At 37.7% G+C, this 13,260-nt stretch overlaps 1 protein-coding gene across 2 annotated transcripts in view; it reads right to left on the bottom strand.

Moving 5' to 3' along the window:
• pof1b (POF1B actin binding protein) overlaps positions 1-8,282 on the bottom strand; it is a 49,047-nt gene extending 40,765 nt beyond the window's left edge. The window contains exon 1 of one of the 2 annotated variants that reach the window (XM_028815972.2): positions 7,633-8,282. In XM_028815972.2, the coding sequence (XP_028671805.1) occupies positions 7,633-7,929 (297 nt within the window). In that variant the 5' untranslated portion in view covers positions 7,930-8,282. The remainder of the gene's footprint in view (positions 1-7,632) is intronic. The other variant, XM_028815971.2, reaches the window with a different exon arrangement.
• Positions 8,283-13,260: the final 4,978 nt, after the last annotated feature.

A 13,260-nucleotide genomic window follows, 5' to 3' on the forward strand; every position in this document is an offset into this window, starting at 1 on the left:
CTCCAGCAGACCCCCGTGACCCTGCAGTTAGGATATAGCGGGTTGGATAATGGATGGATGGATGGCATATTGTACTCAGATTGTAGGTCTAAATTTGAATCTATGCATTTCTCCATCTAAGATACATTTACTTACTGCAGCTAATTACAATATTCACACAAATTTTAAAGAGTTTTTTAGACAAAAAAATGGATCCACTTCTGTAATTAATAAAATAGTATCCTCGTGTCCAATCCACTATGCATAGGGTAGAATAATGCAGGGAAACATTAGTTCAAAGTTTCTGTGCTTTCTTTAACATATTGCTTTGTGTATGTATGTATATATATATATACATATGCGAAGGTCTATGATACAATTTTCATATTCGTAGCTGGAAATCAACAAAGGGAGAAGACAAGTCGTGTATCTTAAATTAGTTTTTATTTCTAAGCTTTCAACCCCTACCAGGAGTCATTATTAGAGGAAAATGATTATACATACAGGAATTGAAGGCAATATGACCAGAAAGAAGAAGACAGAGCTGGAGGTAGTTAGTAGGAGGAGTTAAAGATGCTAAGATTTGCATTGGGTGTGACAAGGATGGATAGGATTAGAAATGAGTACATTAGAGGGTCATCTCAAGTTGGATGGTTGGGAGACAAAGTCAGAGAGGCGAGATTGCATTGGTTTGGACATGTGCAGAGGAGAGATGCTGGGTATATTGGGAGAAGGATGCTAAGGATAGAGCTGCCAGGGAAGAGGAAAAGAGGAAGGCCTAAGCGAAGGTTTATGGATGTGGTGAGAGAGGACATGCAGGTGATGGGTGTAACAGAACAAGATGCAGAGGACAGAAAGATATGGAAGAAGATGATCCGCTGTGGCAACCCCTAACAGGAGAACCCAAAAGAAGATGAAGATATAGCAAATGCAGAAAGGGACAGCTGGGTGTAGGGGGTGGGGAGGAATTAATAAGGTGGGGTCTGGAGGCTTTTGGTCATACAGTCTTATTTATTATGTTTGTATTGTTCTTTTTAAGCCTGCATATGCTGGGTTCATGTCCAAGAGTCTGTTAATGGTGTTTTATATATATATATATATATATATATATATATATATATATATATATATATATATATATATATATATATATACACACACACTCATATACATATATAGAATTGTTGAAATACTTTTACTGTCAAATAATGCAAAGAGTACACGACACGTGTTTCGCCGTAATTCTGGGTTCATCAGGCATACACACTCACTGCATCCCCTCTCAGGAATCGAACCTCAAACGTCAGCACCAGAGGCGAAGCCCCTAATGTTATGCTACGGCGTGTGGTTCGTTCATTTGACAGCATGTAGATCGGGGTAATTACATTCAACGAATGCCATGAATATATATATAAACAAGAAATATTTCAGATTATTACATGAATCTACATCCTTATTTTCCTGGGGAAAAAAAAACATTGCTCTGTCCGTGAAAGGTTATCATTTAAAAGATTTAATAGAGAGAGAGAGAGGCTTGCTCAGATTCTGGGATTGTGCAGCAGGACATTTATTGCTAAATAGGTACCAGCACAGGTCACTGTCGAGACAAAAAGTGTAGCACTGCCACTTCTCTGTCTCTTAGTTCTCTTGTGTGTACTGGTATCTACTAATTGTCACAACTATGTAAAATATTCAGTAGTTCTGAACTCCTTAAAGATTTCAAATCAGTACAGTGTAAACTTTAATTTTAAGTTATTACTGTCAGTTACACCTTTAAAAACAAAGCAAGATGCTTTCCAGTTAACAGAAATACTCTACATGTAACCTTTTTAACATTCAAGATATAAGGTACTTAAAGATTGCTATGATATTGATATATTATTTGTACATCATTCAAACAGATCTTCGACAAATAACTTACTATAAAAAATGTTAACTTAAAAATCATATATTCTTCTGATTGCAATATATGTTAACTTACAATTTAACAGCCTTTGTATAATTTCCCTGAATCAGTTTTATTTACATTGGGCAAATCACATAGTAAACAATCACAGGGTTCTTTTTACAGAGAGACATAGATAATGCTACTGAAAAAGTCCACAGATAATGTATTACTGTAATCACTTAAATTAGTCCTGGGACTGTACCTTACTGCTGCATTATAATTCATCCTGCTACTCCTACTCCTCTGTCTGTGCTAGACATGAATTCATACAATTTTAAGTTACACATTGTATTAATCTATTTGGACATGCACTAAATTTCAGACCCAACCTGAGAAATATTCAACAAGACCTAGGGCACATGTTTTGTGTTCACCTACTCATCAACTGAATGCTCTTGACATCATCATCCACTGATACACTTACCGAAATTACACCAGATGAAATTTCATTGCTCAGTGTCAGTATTGTAGCCTGTTGGACTGCTCATTTTCCTCCCCATTTTCCTGAATGAGAATAATTTTTTCCCATCTTCTGTGTTCTTGTATTTTAAGAATGTGCTGTCTTATTTAAAATAAATAAAATCAATGAAATGGAATAAATGAATTGTAGATGATCAGCCCATTTCTTTCACAAAGTATGGTGATCTTTCTTATAAAAAGTGACCAAGCTCTTTGACTTCAACCTCTAGAGCAGAAAAAGACCTTTGTATTTTCTATTTCAATTATACTTTTTTGATTCTTTATTTTTTTTATGGAAAACTAAAGTTCATACCACTTTACAGTGTTGGAGATAATAGTGTTGCCTCAAAGCTCCAGGGTCCTAGGTTGTAATTCTGGCCTGTATGCTGTCTGTGCAAAGTCTGCATCTTCTCCCCTTCTCTGTGTGGATTTCTCTCAAGGTACTCCCATTTTACAAGTCATGCATGTTAGGTTAACTGACAACTCTAAACTGACCCAGTTTGAGTGTTTGTAAGCATGCTCTCTGCGATAGACTGGCGCAACATCCACTCTTATTTCTCATATTGTTCCCACTGCCAACTTTCTGAGGATTACCAGTTTAAAACAGGTAATTCTCAAAGGTACATTTCAGGTAATAAAGACATTATATTTTTATGTCTACTAACAAAGTTGTAGTCTTTACAAAATAGCAAATGATTCATAAATGTATAATTAAGTTTTATAATGCTGAACTCTGACCTTTGTCCTCTTTTATTCTTCCATACACACTCCAATAGTGAGAGAATTTGTAGACACCATTATTATATATGTATAAACATGCATACTCACACATAAATATGTGTACTGTATACATATTTAAACTGCATAATGTACGTATATGTGCACACACATTAATTCACTTCTTATAATTTAATTATGATGCCCTAAAAATGCTTGATAAACCCTGCTTATTACATTTAATATTTCTATTAAAACTGAAGGCTCAAATTGAAAAGTATTCGTTTATTTCCGTACCTGCTCTTTCTATTACAGGATCATGGCTTGGTAACACTGAGTTCAAAGAAGGGATGAACTTTATGAGTGCCAGTCCATCAAAACACAGGACAACACCAAATGTTACTCTTATAGGGGCAACTCCTAGACATCAATCACCCTTACTGAATCCCTGTGAGATGTTCAGAAAACTGCCATAAGCATGGGAAGAATATGAAAACTGCACACAGACAAGCCAGAATTCAATCTCAGGTCACAACATCTATCAGGCAGAATCAAGTCCAGAAGTGTGTACTCCTTTTGTTGAGTCAACAAACTGCATTCAATTTCCTTAACAAATGACATACATGTATTTAGTCAAGTCAGTCTGCGTACAGAAACAATTTTTTCACGTAAGTTTTGAACTAATATCTATCTGTCTCTGCTAGGTAGTAAACAGTCATAAAAACTAAGCAGCTTTCAAAACATTTCATAGAAAGAGTATTAGTAATGAAAATGAGATATACAATAAGCAAACATACAAAGCTCAGTAATATATAAAAGGCAGAAACAGCCAACACTAACTGCATCTTAAAACATATAGGAAAAAAGTGTTTTAGAAGCACCATGTATAAAATGAAAAAACATAAATGAGAAGGTTACAGCTACACTGAAGGGACACACATTTAAAATATCAGACACTACAAACCAAATTTAACACCACAGTGTCACATTCATTTTATTATAAACATTTGAATCAAGACATTTTAGAGTCACCAATTAATCACACATGCACCAATTAACCTTTGCAGATACCGAGAGGACGTGTAAACTCAACAGATAGTAATTGGGCCTGGAAACAAGGCTACATCTGTGCACCAGTGCTTTGCTGTCTGAAGCTTTTCTGTAAAGTGGTGGATATGTGACAAAAGCTTTTATGGTGAGGTTTAACAAACTGAATTTTTCCAATTTAAACACAAGCAGCATGAAAGTTAACAATATTGCTTCACAGCTTCAGGCACTCGATTCTGGTTACCATCTAAATGGAGTCTGTCCATGCTTTGCATGTTCATACAGGTTTTCTCCATGACAGTTTCCTCTGACAAGCCAAAAATGAGAACTTACAACAGCTGACAACTGTAAATTGGCCCAGTATGACTGAGTATAGGTACAAATATAAGTGATTGTGTTCTGAAGATGATGGACATTACATCCTGGACTGATGAACAGGTGAATGGATAATTTATATTTTACATCAATAAAATCAGAGTAAGACAGTTACTCATTAATTATGCTGTTGAAGAGTGGCAAAGCATTACATGTTGATTATCACATGCAAGTAAGAATTTCACCAGATTGCATGTATGTGACAATAGTGACCCTATAAACCTAGAAATTCGTACAATCTGGAACTGTAATTCTAACTTCAGAAGGACATTGACCCACAACAAAAAAAAAAATCACAGGCATTTAAAACAGTGAAAGTGCTTCATTAAATGTCTACCTTAAACTCGGGCATTAATATGGTATACCAAAAAAAAAATGCAGGTATCTTTCACAATGCCTGAAAACTTAGGTACAACATATTGGATATCTCCATTCAGTATAAAGGAACTTAAACAACTTTACATTAAATAACTGGTTAAACCTTGCACCTCCATTGTGCCTGCAGCTAGCAGAAAGATAATAAAAATACCTGCAGATCTATTTGCGGCTAAAGGTGTTATTTACCATAGGTGGACAGTTTTATTGTTAATATTTTTCAGATTTTCCCACAATTGCTTACACCACAAAACAGTTTCCATTTTGATTATAATGTTAGTTTTAAATATGTACAGTATACTCATCATTCTATCAATTTTATTAAGTAAAAAAAAAAAAACAAGAAAAAAATGCAGATTTGTCATGAACAGTACACCAGGCCACACAATACACAACCACTTACTCACTTACAAAAGAAAAATATAAAATATCTAATTAGCTTGTCAGTAGTAACTGGCCAAGGATTTGAACCTAGCACTGAGAGAGCAGCACTGTGCCATGCATAATATATCAACATACAAATGAAAACCTTCTACCTTTAAAACTGTATTTTTCATATATGTACTGGGATAGTACGTGGGAAGTTATATGTACTTTCAGAATACATATTGAAATTTACCCATCTACAAAGGTGAACACTTTGGCAAAAAACACTGTACATACTTTAATTAAAAAAGCACAAATCTACACCTACAGGAGATCAGGTGCTTCCACAATACATACTTAACAATACGATGTATATTCATTCGCATTAATAAGCAAATACAGTTCTATTTATAAATGCACACAAATGTTTTGTAAGACTCCACCCATGCATTATCTTAACTCACTTTTTCTTCATCAGGAGACACTGCCTACCTGACTGCAACATAAACAAATCAGACTTGATTAAGATGTCAGCTAAATTGCATGGCATGCACCACACGGGCCTGCTTATAATCACTTTCCAACCAGATACCAGGCCTGGACTGTAAGACAACATCTGTGTCGATATTGGAAAAAATCACAACAACATGGAAAGAGAAAATATAAACTCCAAAAAGGGGACAGCCAGACAGAATACTATGGCATGACCCTGCTCATAACACACACACACACACACACACAAACACACACACATATATATATATATCTACACGAAAATTCTAAAGCATCAAAGTGGTTAATTTGTTAATTGGTAGCAATCATTAAATCCACACTTAAATTGTAGTAGTAGTAGTAGTAGTAGTAGTAGTAGCAGACCAGTGTTATCAATTGCACAGTGAAATTCTACAAAATGTGTAACAAGTCATCACTTTCTAGCACCATTACGAACAGGAATGTATTAAAATAATGAACTTTATTTTATGCAATGGAAACACTAATCAGTTCATTTTGATAGTCTTTACTATTAAACGCAACATAAATTATATTCCCAATTTACAATAATTACAGCTGTAAAATCACTACACTTTTGTATTTAATTTATTTTAGGGGATCCCAACCGCAGGAAAATTTACACCCAGGATAAAAAAGTCTGCTCAAAAAATCTGAAGTCTACTAAAAATCTGAAGTAGGTCTATTTTGTGAAATAGCATTATTATGTGCTATTTTAATTGTTATTTGAACTTAAAATAAAAATGTTTAAAAACTGTATCTTAAAATGTCCAATTTGTCAATCACTTTATTGTGGTAGAAGTATAAACTCAACTTACTGAACAAAACAGGGTAGGGGGAAATTTTCTTTCGAAAAGTTGCCACTGAGTAAACGGGCGAAAACAGGTTGGGAACCCCTGATTTACAGTATTTCACATTTGCTTTATAAAATCTTTAAGTTATGCTCCCAACAACCTCCTACTGTCTATAAACATCTGATAGCTGTGTTTATCCTTTATATGATACTCTTTCGTTTTTAAATTTAAAACAGTATTTGCTAATTTTGCCACTGTAGTAGAATCTTGTTGTTTTGGTGTATCATGAAAAGTGACCCATGAAAAAATTAAGATAATCGATATTCATTTTACTTTAAAAGATCACAGATGCGCCACGTTTTTCTTGCCAGTGTCTCATTGAGTAACGGGCCAGTTGATGTTCTGCGTTACATCGGATGCTGCCGCGTTTTCAGAATTTACAGAGATTGGGGTCTCAGCCTGCTTTATGATTTTCTGCGCGCAGTCTTAAAACATACAAGAGCGGGGGTCGGTGGTTCCCCTTGTGGTTTCGCGATCATGTATCTAAAATATCAATTTGAAGAACTGGGGTTCTCCTTGGCCTTTCGTGCTATGATCGGGAACTGAGTCAGACAGGATAGACAGAAAGATCTGGGGCTTAACGATATTATTTCTGCACATTCCTGAATAAAGATCAGGGGCTTGGCGCAACAGATCAGGAGCTAAAGCCTCGGAGGGTCAAACATATCACTAGCTGGGTTCATTCGGTTCTATTTACGATCATTAAATTAATTAAGATTTTTTTCTCTGTTTCGTCGTGGCTTTAGGATTCTGTGGCATATAATAAAGTACACGCAAATATTTTTAAAAGTTTTGTTTCGATGTGCAAAATCCTTCATGTGAAAGGGATACTTCCATTTGGAATTTCGACTAAAGTTTAAGGTCTAGTCTTTCTAGCATTCTGCACCTCATATTGTTTTAACATATGTCATATCCTCAGGTGATTGCGATGAATTAGTAAAAATGACTAGAACTGCTACAAAGCAGGAGAAGCCTATTGCTTGCGAGTCCACTGATCCTTACCTCCTGTTGCTGCATCAGGACTCTCTCGGTCGTGCTCGAGCTCGAGCTGAAGTTCGGCGCGGCAGTGAAGAATTGCTGCTGTCGCGGTTGATTATCCATTACCACGTAAGTCTCCTGCATGATGTCTGCCTTCCTCTCCACTGGCACCAGATACTGCACCGTCTCATAGACCACGTTTCCCATCCCGGTCCCCCCGTTTACCAAGTAAATTGGCGTCATGGGAGAATGAACTGGAGAGAGTGGAGACACCGGGGTTCCGGTGGCCACCCTCAGCGGGACGGTGTTAATGATGGACATGTTGAACTGCCAAAGTCCGGCGGGTAACAACGTGTGAAGACGGATTCAAAAACAAGACACAGCAGTGAAACAAAAACAATTCGTCAGTCGAATAGAGTAACCGAAAGAAACTTGCACCAAGTACGCTCTCAAGCTTAAGCAGCTTCTCTGCCCGTCGCAGTCCCCGCTCTGACTACGCGACGAATTACCTGCGCGTCAGGTGGCGCACCCTCGAGACACGGGCACACCCTCGCGAGCGCCCCTCCCTGGCGATTGGAGCTGTCATTGCGTGACGAAAGAAAACAAATAGAGATAAAGTGCTTAGTAGGGCCGCGCCATTAGTAGTAACCGGAGCGACTGCAGCCAGGTTTAATGTTTAAGTAAGGCTCCGCGTGCAGTTTGAATGCAGCACCACAGGCCGCAGCTGGCGTACTTTAAAGCTGAGCTACTACTCACCCTGCCAACTGTGAGTCAGTGCCACATACAGGTGGGGATGTTAGCCTAACGTACGGAGAGGGTTTAGCCCCAACTCCCACCATCAATAGATTACTAATGGAACCCAGCTCTCCTCGCTACCCACCCGTATGTACTGAATAATGAACGCATCAGAAAAGCATGGAATGGTCAGAACAGCTTAGACAGAAACCGAAAGATCGTTAGATAGATAAATAGATCGATAGGTAGGGTGCTTTGCAATGCTCCCCATTAGCAATTAGAAATGGCCCACACATTTCAGAATTCGGCTTTTTAAACCTAACATTTTTACTTCCTATGTGTAATACTTTACATTAAACTTCATCTGCCACAAACCTGCCCAAGCCTGTATGCAGTCCCTCTGTAATGATGTAACTGATTACAGATTATCCGCCAATCCACCTATCTTGGTATCATCTACAAATTTAACCAGCTTATTACTTATATTCCTATCCAAATCATTTATATATATATACTAGAGAAAAGCCAAGCAAAATGACACCTTTTATTGGCTAACTAAAAAGATTACAATATGCAAGCTTTCGAGGCAACTCAGGCCCCTTCTTCAGGCAAGATTGCTTTTCTCCTGTACAACTATACGTTGCATTCTCAACAGTAAGCTTGCACGACTTGGTCATATTACAACCAGAGTGCTGAACTGACAACGTGGTATACAAAGAGAACTATAACAATCGTAATAAACGAACAATAAAACAGCGGACAACCCGTGGATTAAATAAAAAGGCTGCTTCCTTGACGAAGCAAGGAAAAAGGATGGCCTTATATGGCGTTCGTTTATAAAACAGCGGAGAAGCACAATAACTATAACAATCGTAATAAACGAACAATAAAACAATACAGAAAGGCTAAGCAAGGAGAAAGGACGGCCTTATATAGCGTTCGTTTATAAAACAGCGGACAGGCTGTGTAAAGGCAGCTTCACAAAAAAACAGATCCTTAACAAATTGTTATTGGTATATTTTCCCTCAATTTAAAAAGGTTTTCTTTTCTTCTTAATTAAAATTTAAAAGCAATACTTCACCGCTGCGAAGCACGGGAATTTGGCTATATGCAGTGAGTGTGTACGCCTGATGAGCCCAGAATTAGGGCGAAACACGTGTCGCGTACTCTTTGCATTATTTGACAGTAAACTATTTTCAACCAATCTATGATCTGCTTCTCACAAATGAGAGCACCGTGGCGGATGTTAGCTGACTTGCTGGCCAACCACAAGCGTTACCTGGTAGGTAAACACCCATACAATCAGATTGTGATTCAGACTACGAATGCCGTGAATGTAATTACCCCGATCTACATGCTGTCAAATGAACGAACCACACGCCGTGGCGCAATGTTAGGGGCTTCGCCTCTAGCGCTGATGTCCGAGGTTCGATTCCCGTAAGGGAGTGCAGTAGAGTGTGTACGCCTGATGAGCCAAGAATTAGGGCGAAACACGTGTCGCGTACTCTTTGCATTATTTGACAGTAAACTATTTTCAACCATTCTATGATCTGCTTCTCACAACTGAAGGCACCGTGGCGAATGTTAGCTGACTTGCTGGCCAACCATAAGCGTTACCTGGTAGGTAACCACCCATACAATCAGATTGTGATTCAGACTACGAATGCCGTGAATATATATATATATATATATATATATATATATATATATATATAAATATATATATATGTGTGAATGCATATGTATATATATATGTAGATATGTATATATTTATATGTATATATATATATGTAGATATGTACATTTGTATATGTATATATGTGGATGTGTATATGTATGTATATATATGTATATGTATATATGTGTTTACATAACCTCTTTAACACACTACTTCTCCGCTGCGAAGCGCGGGTATTTTGCTAGTATATATATATATCTCAATCTAACTATCTGTCTATGTATTTATATATGTATACATCCCCGTGCCTCGCAGCGGCGAAGTACTGCTTTTAAATTTTTATTAAGAAGAAAACCTTTTTAAATTGAGTGAAAATATACCAATAACAATTTGTTAAGGATCTGTTTTTTTGTGAAGCTGACTTCACACAGCCTCTCCGCTGTTTTTACGATTGTTCTGTTTGTATACCACGTTGTCAGTTCAGCACTCCGGTTGGAATATGACCAAGCTGTGCAAGGTTACTGTTAAGAATGCAACGTATAGTTGTACAGGAGAAAAGCAATCTTGCCTCAAATCAATGGCAACCTTTTGTAGGTCTATGAACTTAATTTAAACTTTAGGTTTACACGGTGCTCTGTTTCCATAGTACCTGCACTCATGAATATATCTGTATGCGTCAGTCGCTGAAATCCCCGCGCCTCGCACCGGCGAAGTACTGCTTTTAAATTTTTATTAAGAAAAGAAAACCTTTTTAAATTGAGGGAAAATATACCAATAAAAATTTGTTAAGGATCTGTTTTTTTGTGAAGCTGACTTCACACAGCCTCTCCGCTGTTTTATAAACGAACGCCATATAAGGTCTTCCTTTTTCGTTGCTTCGCAAACGGAAGCAGCCTTTTTATTTAATCCACGGGTTGTCCGCTGTTTTTTTTGTTCGTTTATTACGATTGTTATAGTTCTGTTTGTATACCACGTTGTCAGTTCAGCACTCCGGTTGTAATATGACCAAGCTGTGCAAGCACACTCTTGAGAATGCAACGTATAGTTGTACAGGAGAAAAGCAATCTTGCCTCAAAGTTCAGTCAGTTCACGTGAGCCGCTCTCTTGTGTGATGTTGCGATGTCCACGGCTTTATTTAATGTTAGCTAAGACCCGGCACTTAAACGTTTCTCGCTACAGCAATTTTAACTCCGTTACAAAGTGATTCAAAGTCTCGTTTATACCTCGTGTCTTCTCATTAAACTTGTATCTCGCGAATATGGTATTGCAAACGGCAGGGGGAGCGTTTCTATAAACTTAATTTAAACTTATGGTTTACACCGTGCTTTCTCAATTGTGTAATGAATGTTTTCTTCAACGCTCTTTGGGGCTGTTCCTTATTTTCAGTTCACGTGATTACGTAGGAGGCGTGATGACGCGACACGCAACTCCGCCTCTCACGGCCATTGAGCTGCACTCCATTCCAGTACATGGACAAAAAAGAGGTTCCAGTTATGACCATTACGCGTAGAATTTCGAAATGAAACCTGCCTAACTTTTGTAAGTAAGCTGTAAGGAATGAGCCTGCCAAATTTCAGCCTTCTACCTACACGGGAAGTTGGAGAATTAGTGATGAGTGAGTGAGTGAGTGAGTGAGTGAGTGAGTGAGTGAGTGAGTGAGTGAGTGAGTGAGTGAGTGAGTGAGTGAGTGAGTGAGTGAGTCAGTCAGTCAGTCAGTCAGTCAGTCAGTCAGTCAGTCAGTCAGTCAGTGAGGGCTTTGCCTTTTATTAGTATAGATATTAAAAATAGCAGTGGCCTTAGTGCTGACCCCTATGGAACACCAATCTTAACATCAGCCAGTTCTGATGAGGTTCCTTGCACCATCACCCTCTGCTTCCTGTGTCTGAGCCAATTCTGCACCTATCTATAAACAACACCCTGAAATCCCATTTCTTTTAGTTTGATGGCCAACCTCTCATGTGGCACTTTATCAAATGCTTTCTGAAAGTCCAAGTCTGCTTGGATCTGCCCGGTCACCCTTGTTATATAATGGGATAATATTTGCCATTTTCCAGTTCCTCGGAATCTCCCCAGTGTGCAGTGACTTCCTAAAAATACATGTGAAAGGTTTATATATGTACTTGCTAGCCTCCTTAAGAACTCGAGGGTAAATGTTATCTAGTCCTGGAGATTTGTTTGATTTCAGCCTGTTTAATCTAAGCAGATAAATACTATCAAAAAGCCCATTTTGATCATACCCTTCTGTTGTTCCCTCATAGAATTTTAGCATGTTAATAAAACATGACCCATGAACCCACATTGACTGGTCAGAAAAACTCCTATATTTGCCATGTGTTGTTCAATTTTATCCTTTTTAATTCCTTTCATTAATTTCCCTGAGATGCATGTTAAGATTACTGGCCTATAGTTATTTGGATCTGCCTGGCCAACCCTTTTATAAAATTGCCATTCTCCTGTCCTTCTGAATTTCCCTAGTGTCTAGTGACTTCATAAAAATGTATGTAAACAGTTTATATATGTACTCGCTAGCCTCCTTAAGAACTTGAGGGTAAATGTTATCTAGGCCTGAAGATTTGTTTGATTTCATCCTATTTAATCTGAGCAGTACTTCTCCCTCTACAATTTCTAAATTACTCAGAACCTCCTTAGTAGTCCCATTTACCGCTGGGAGGTTATCCATTTCCTCACTTGTGAAGACTTCAGAAAAATGCTTATTTAGAGCATCCTCTGTTTCACTGTCTCTATTTTTCATTCTCATTTACTATTCCTGTGCATTTCAGCTCATCCTAGACTGACCTTTTACTACTAAAATACAGAATCCCTCTTTGTCATCTTTCACCTTAACTGGTGTTTTCTTCTCCAACTGTCACATGCAATAATATTCAACTGAATGAACAGTACAAAAAAAAAAAGAACACACAGATGTTTGTAGTAGAACTCAAATTCAGCTGAGCTTGACTTGACTGAAATGAAACAAGGCCTGTGTATTGCATTAAAATGATATGTTTAAGGACAGATACAGTATACCAATAGGCAGTGTAGTAGTAATGCTTGAATGGTTCGTTATTCTGCAGGGTTCTCTTTGGGAGTTTGCATGTATCTTTCCCATTCATGCAGGTTTTTCAGCTGTCTAGAACAACGCTCCCAACTTAGAACAATGCTGCTACATTGACTAGCTGCTGTAAACTAGTTCATTGTACATGGATGAGCTCTGTCATTAACTCCTCCTGTCTAAGGGT

The sequence above is a fragment of the Erpetoichthys calabaricus genome, chromosome 12 (genome assembly GCF_900747795.2).
Source record: "Erpetoichthys calabaricus chromosome 12, fErpCal1.3, whole genome shotgun sequence".
Taxonomy (NCBI): Eukaryota; Metazoa; Chordata; class Cladistia; order Polypteriformes; family Polypteridae; genus Erpetoichthys; species Erpetoichthys calabaricus.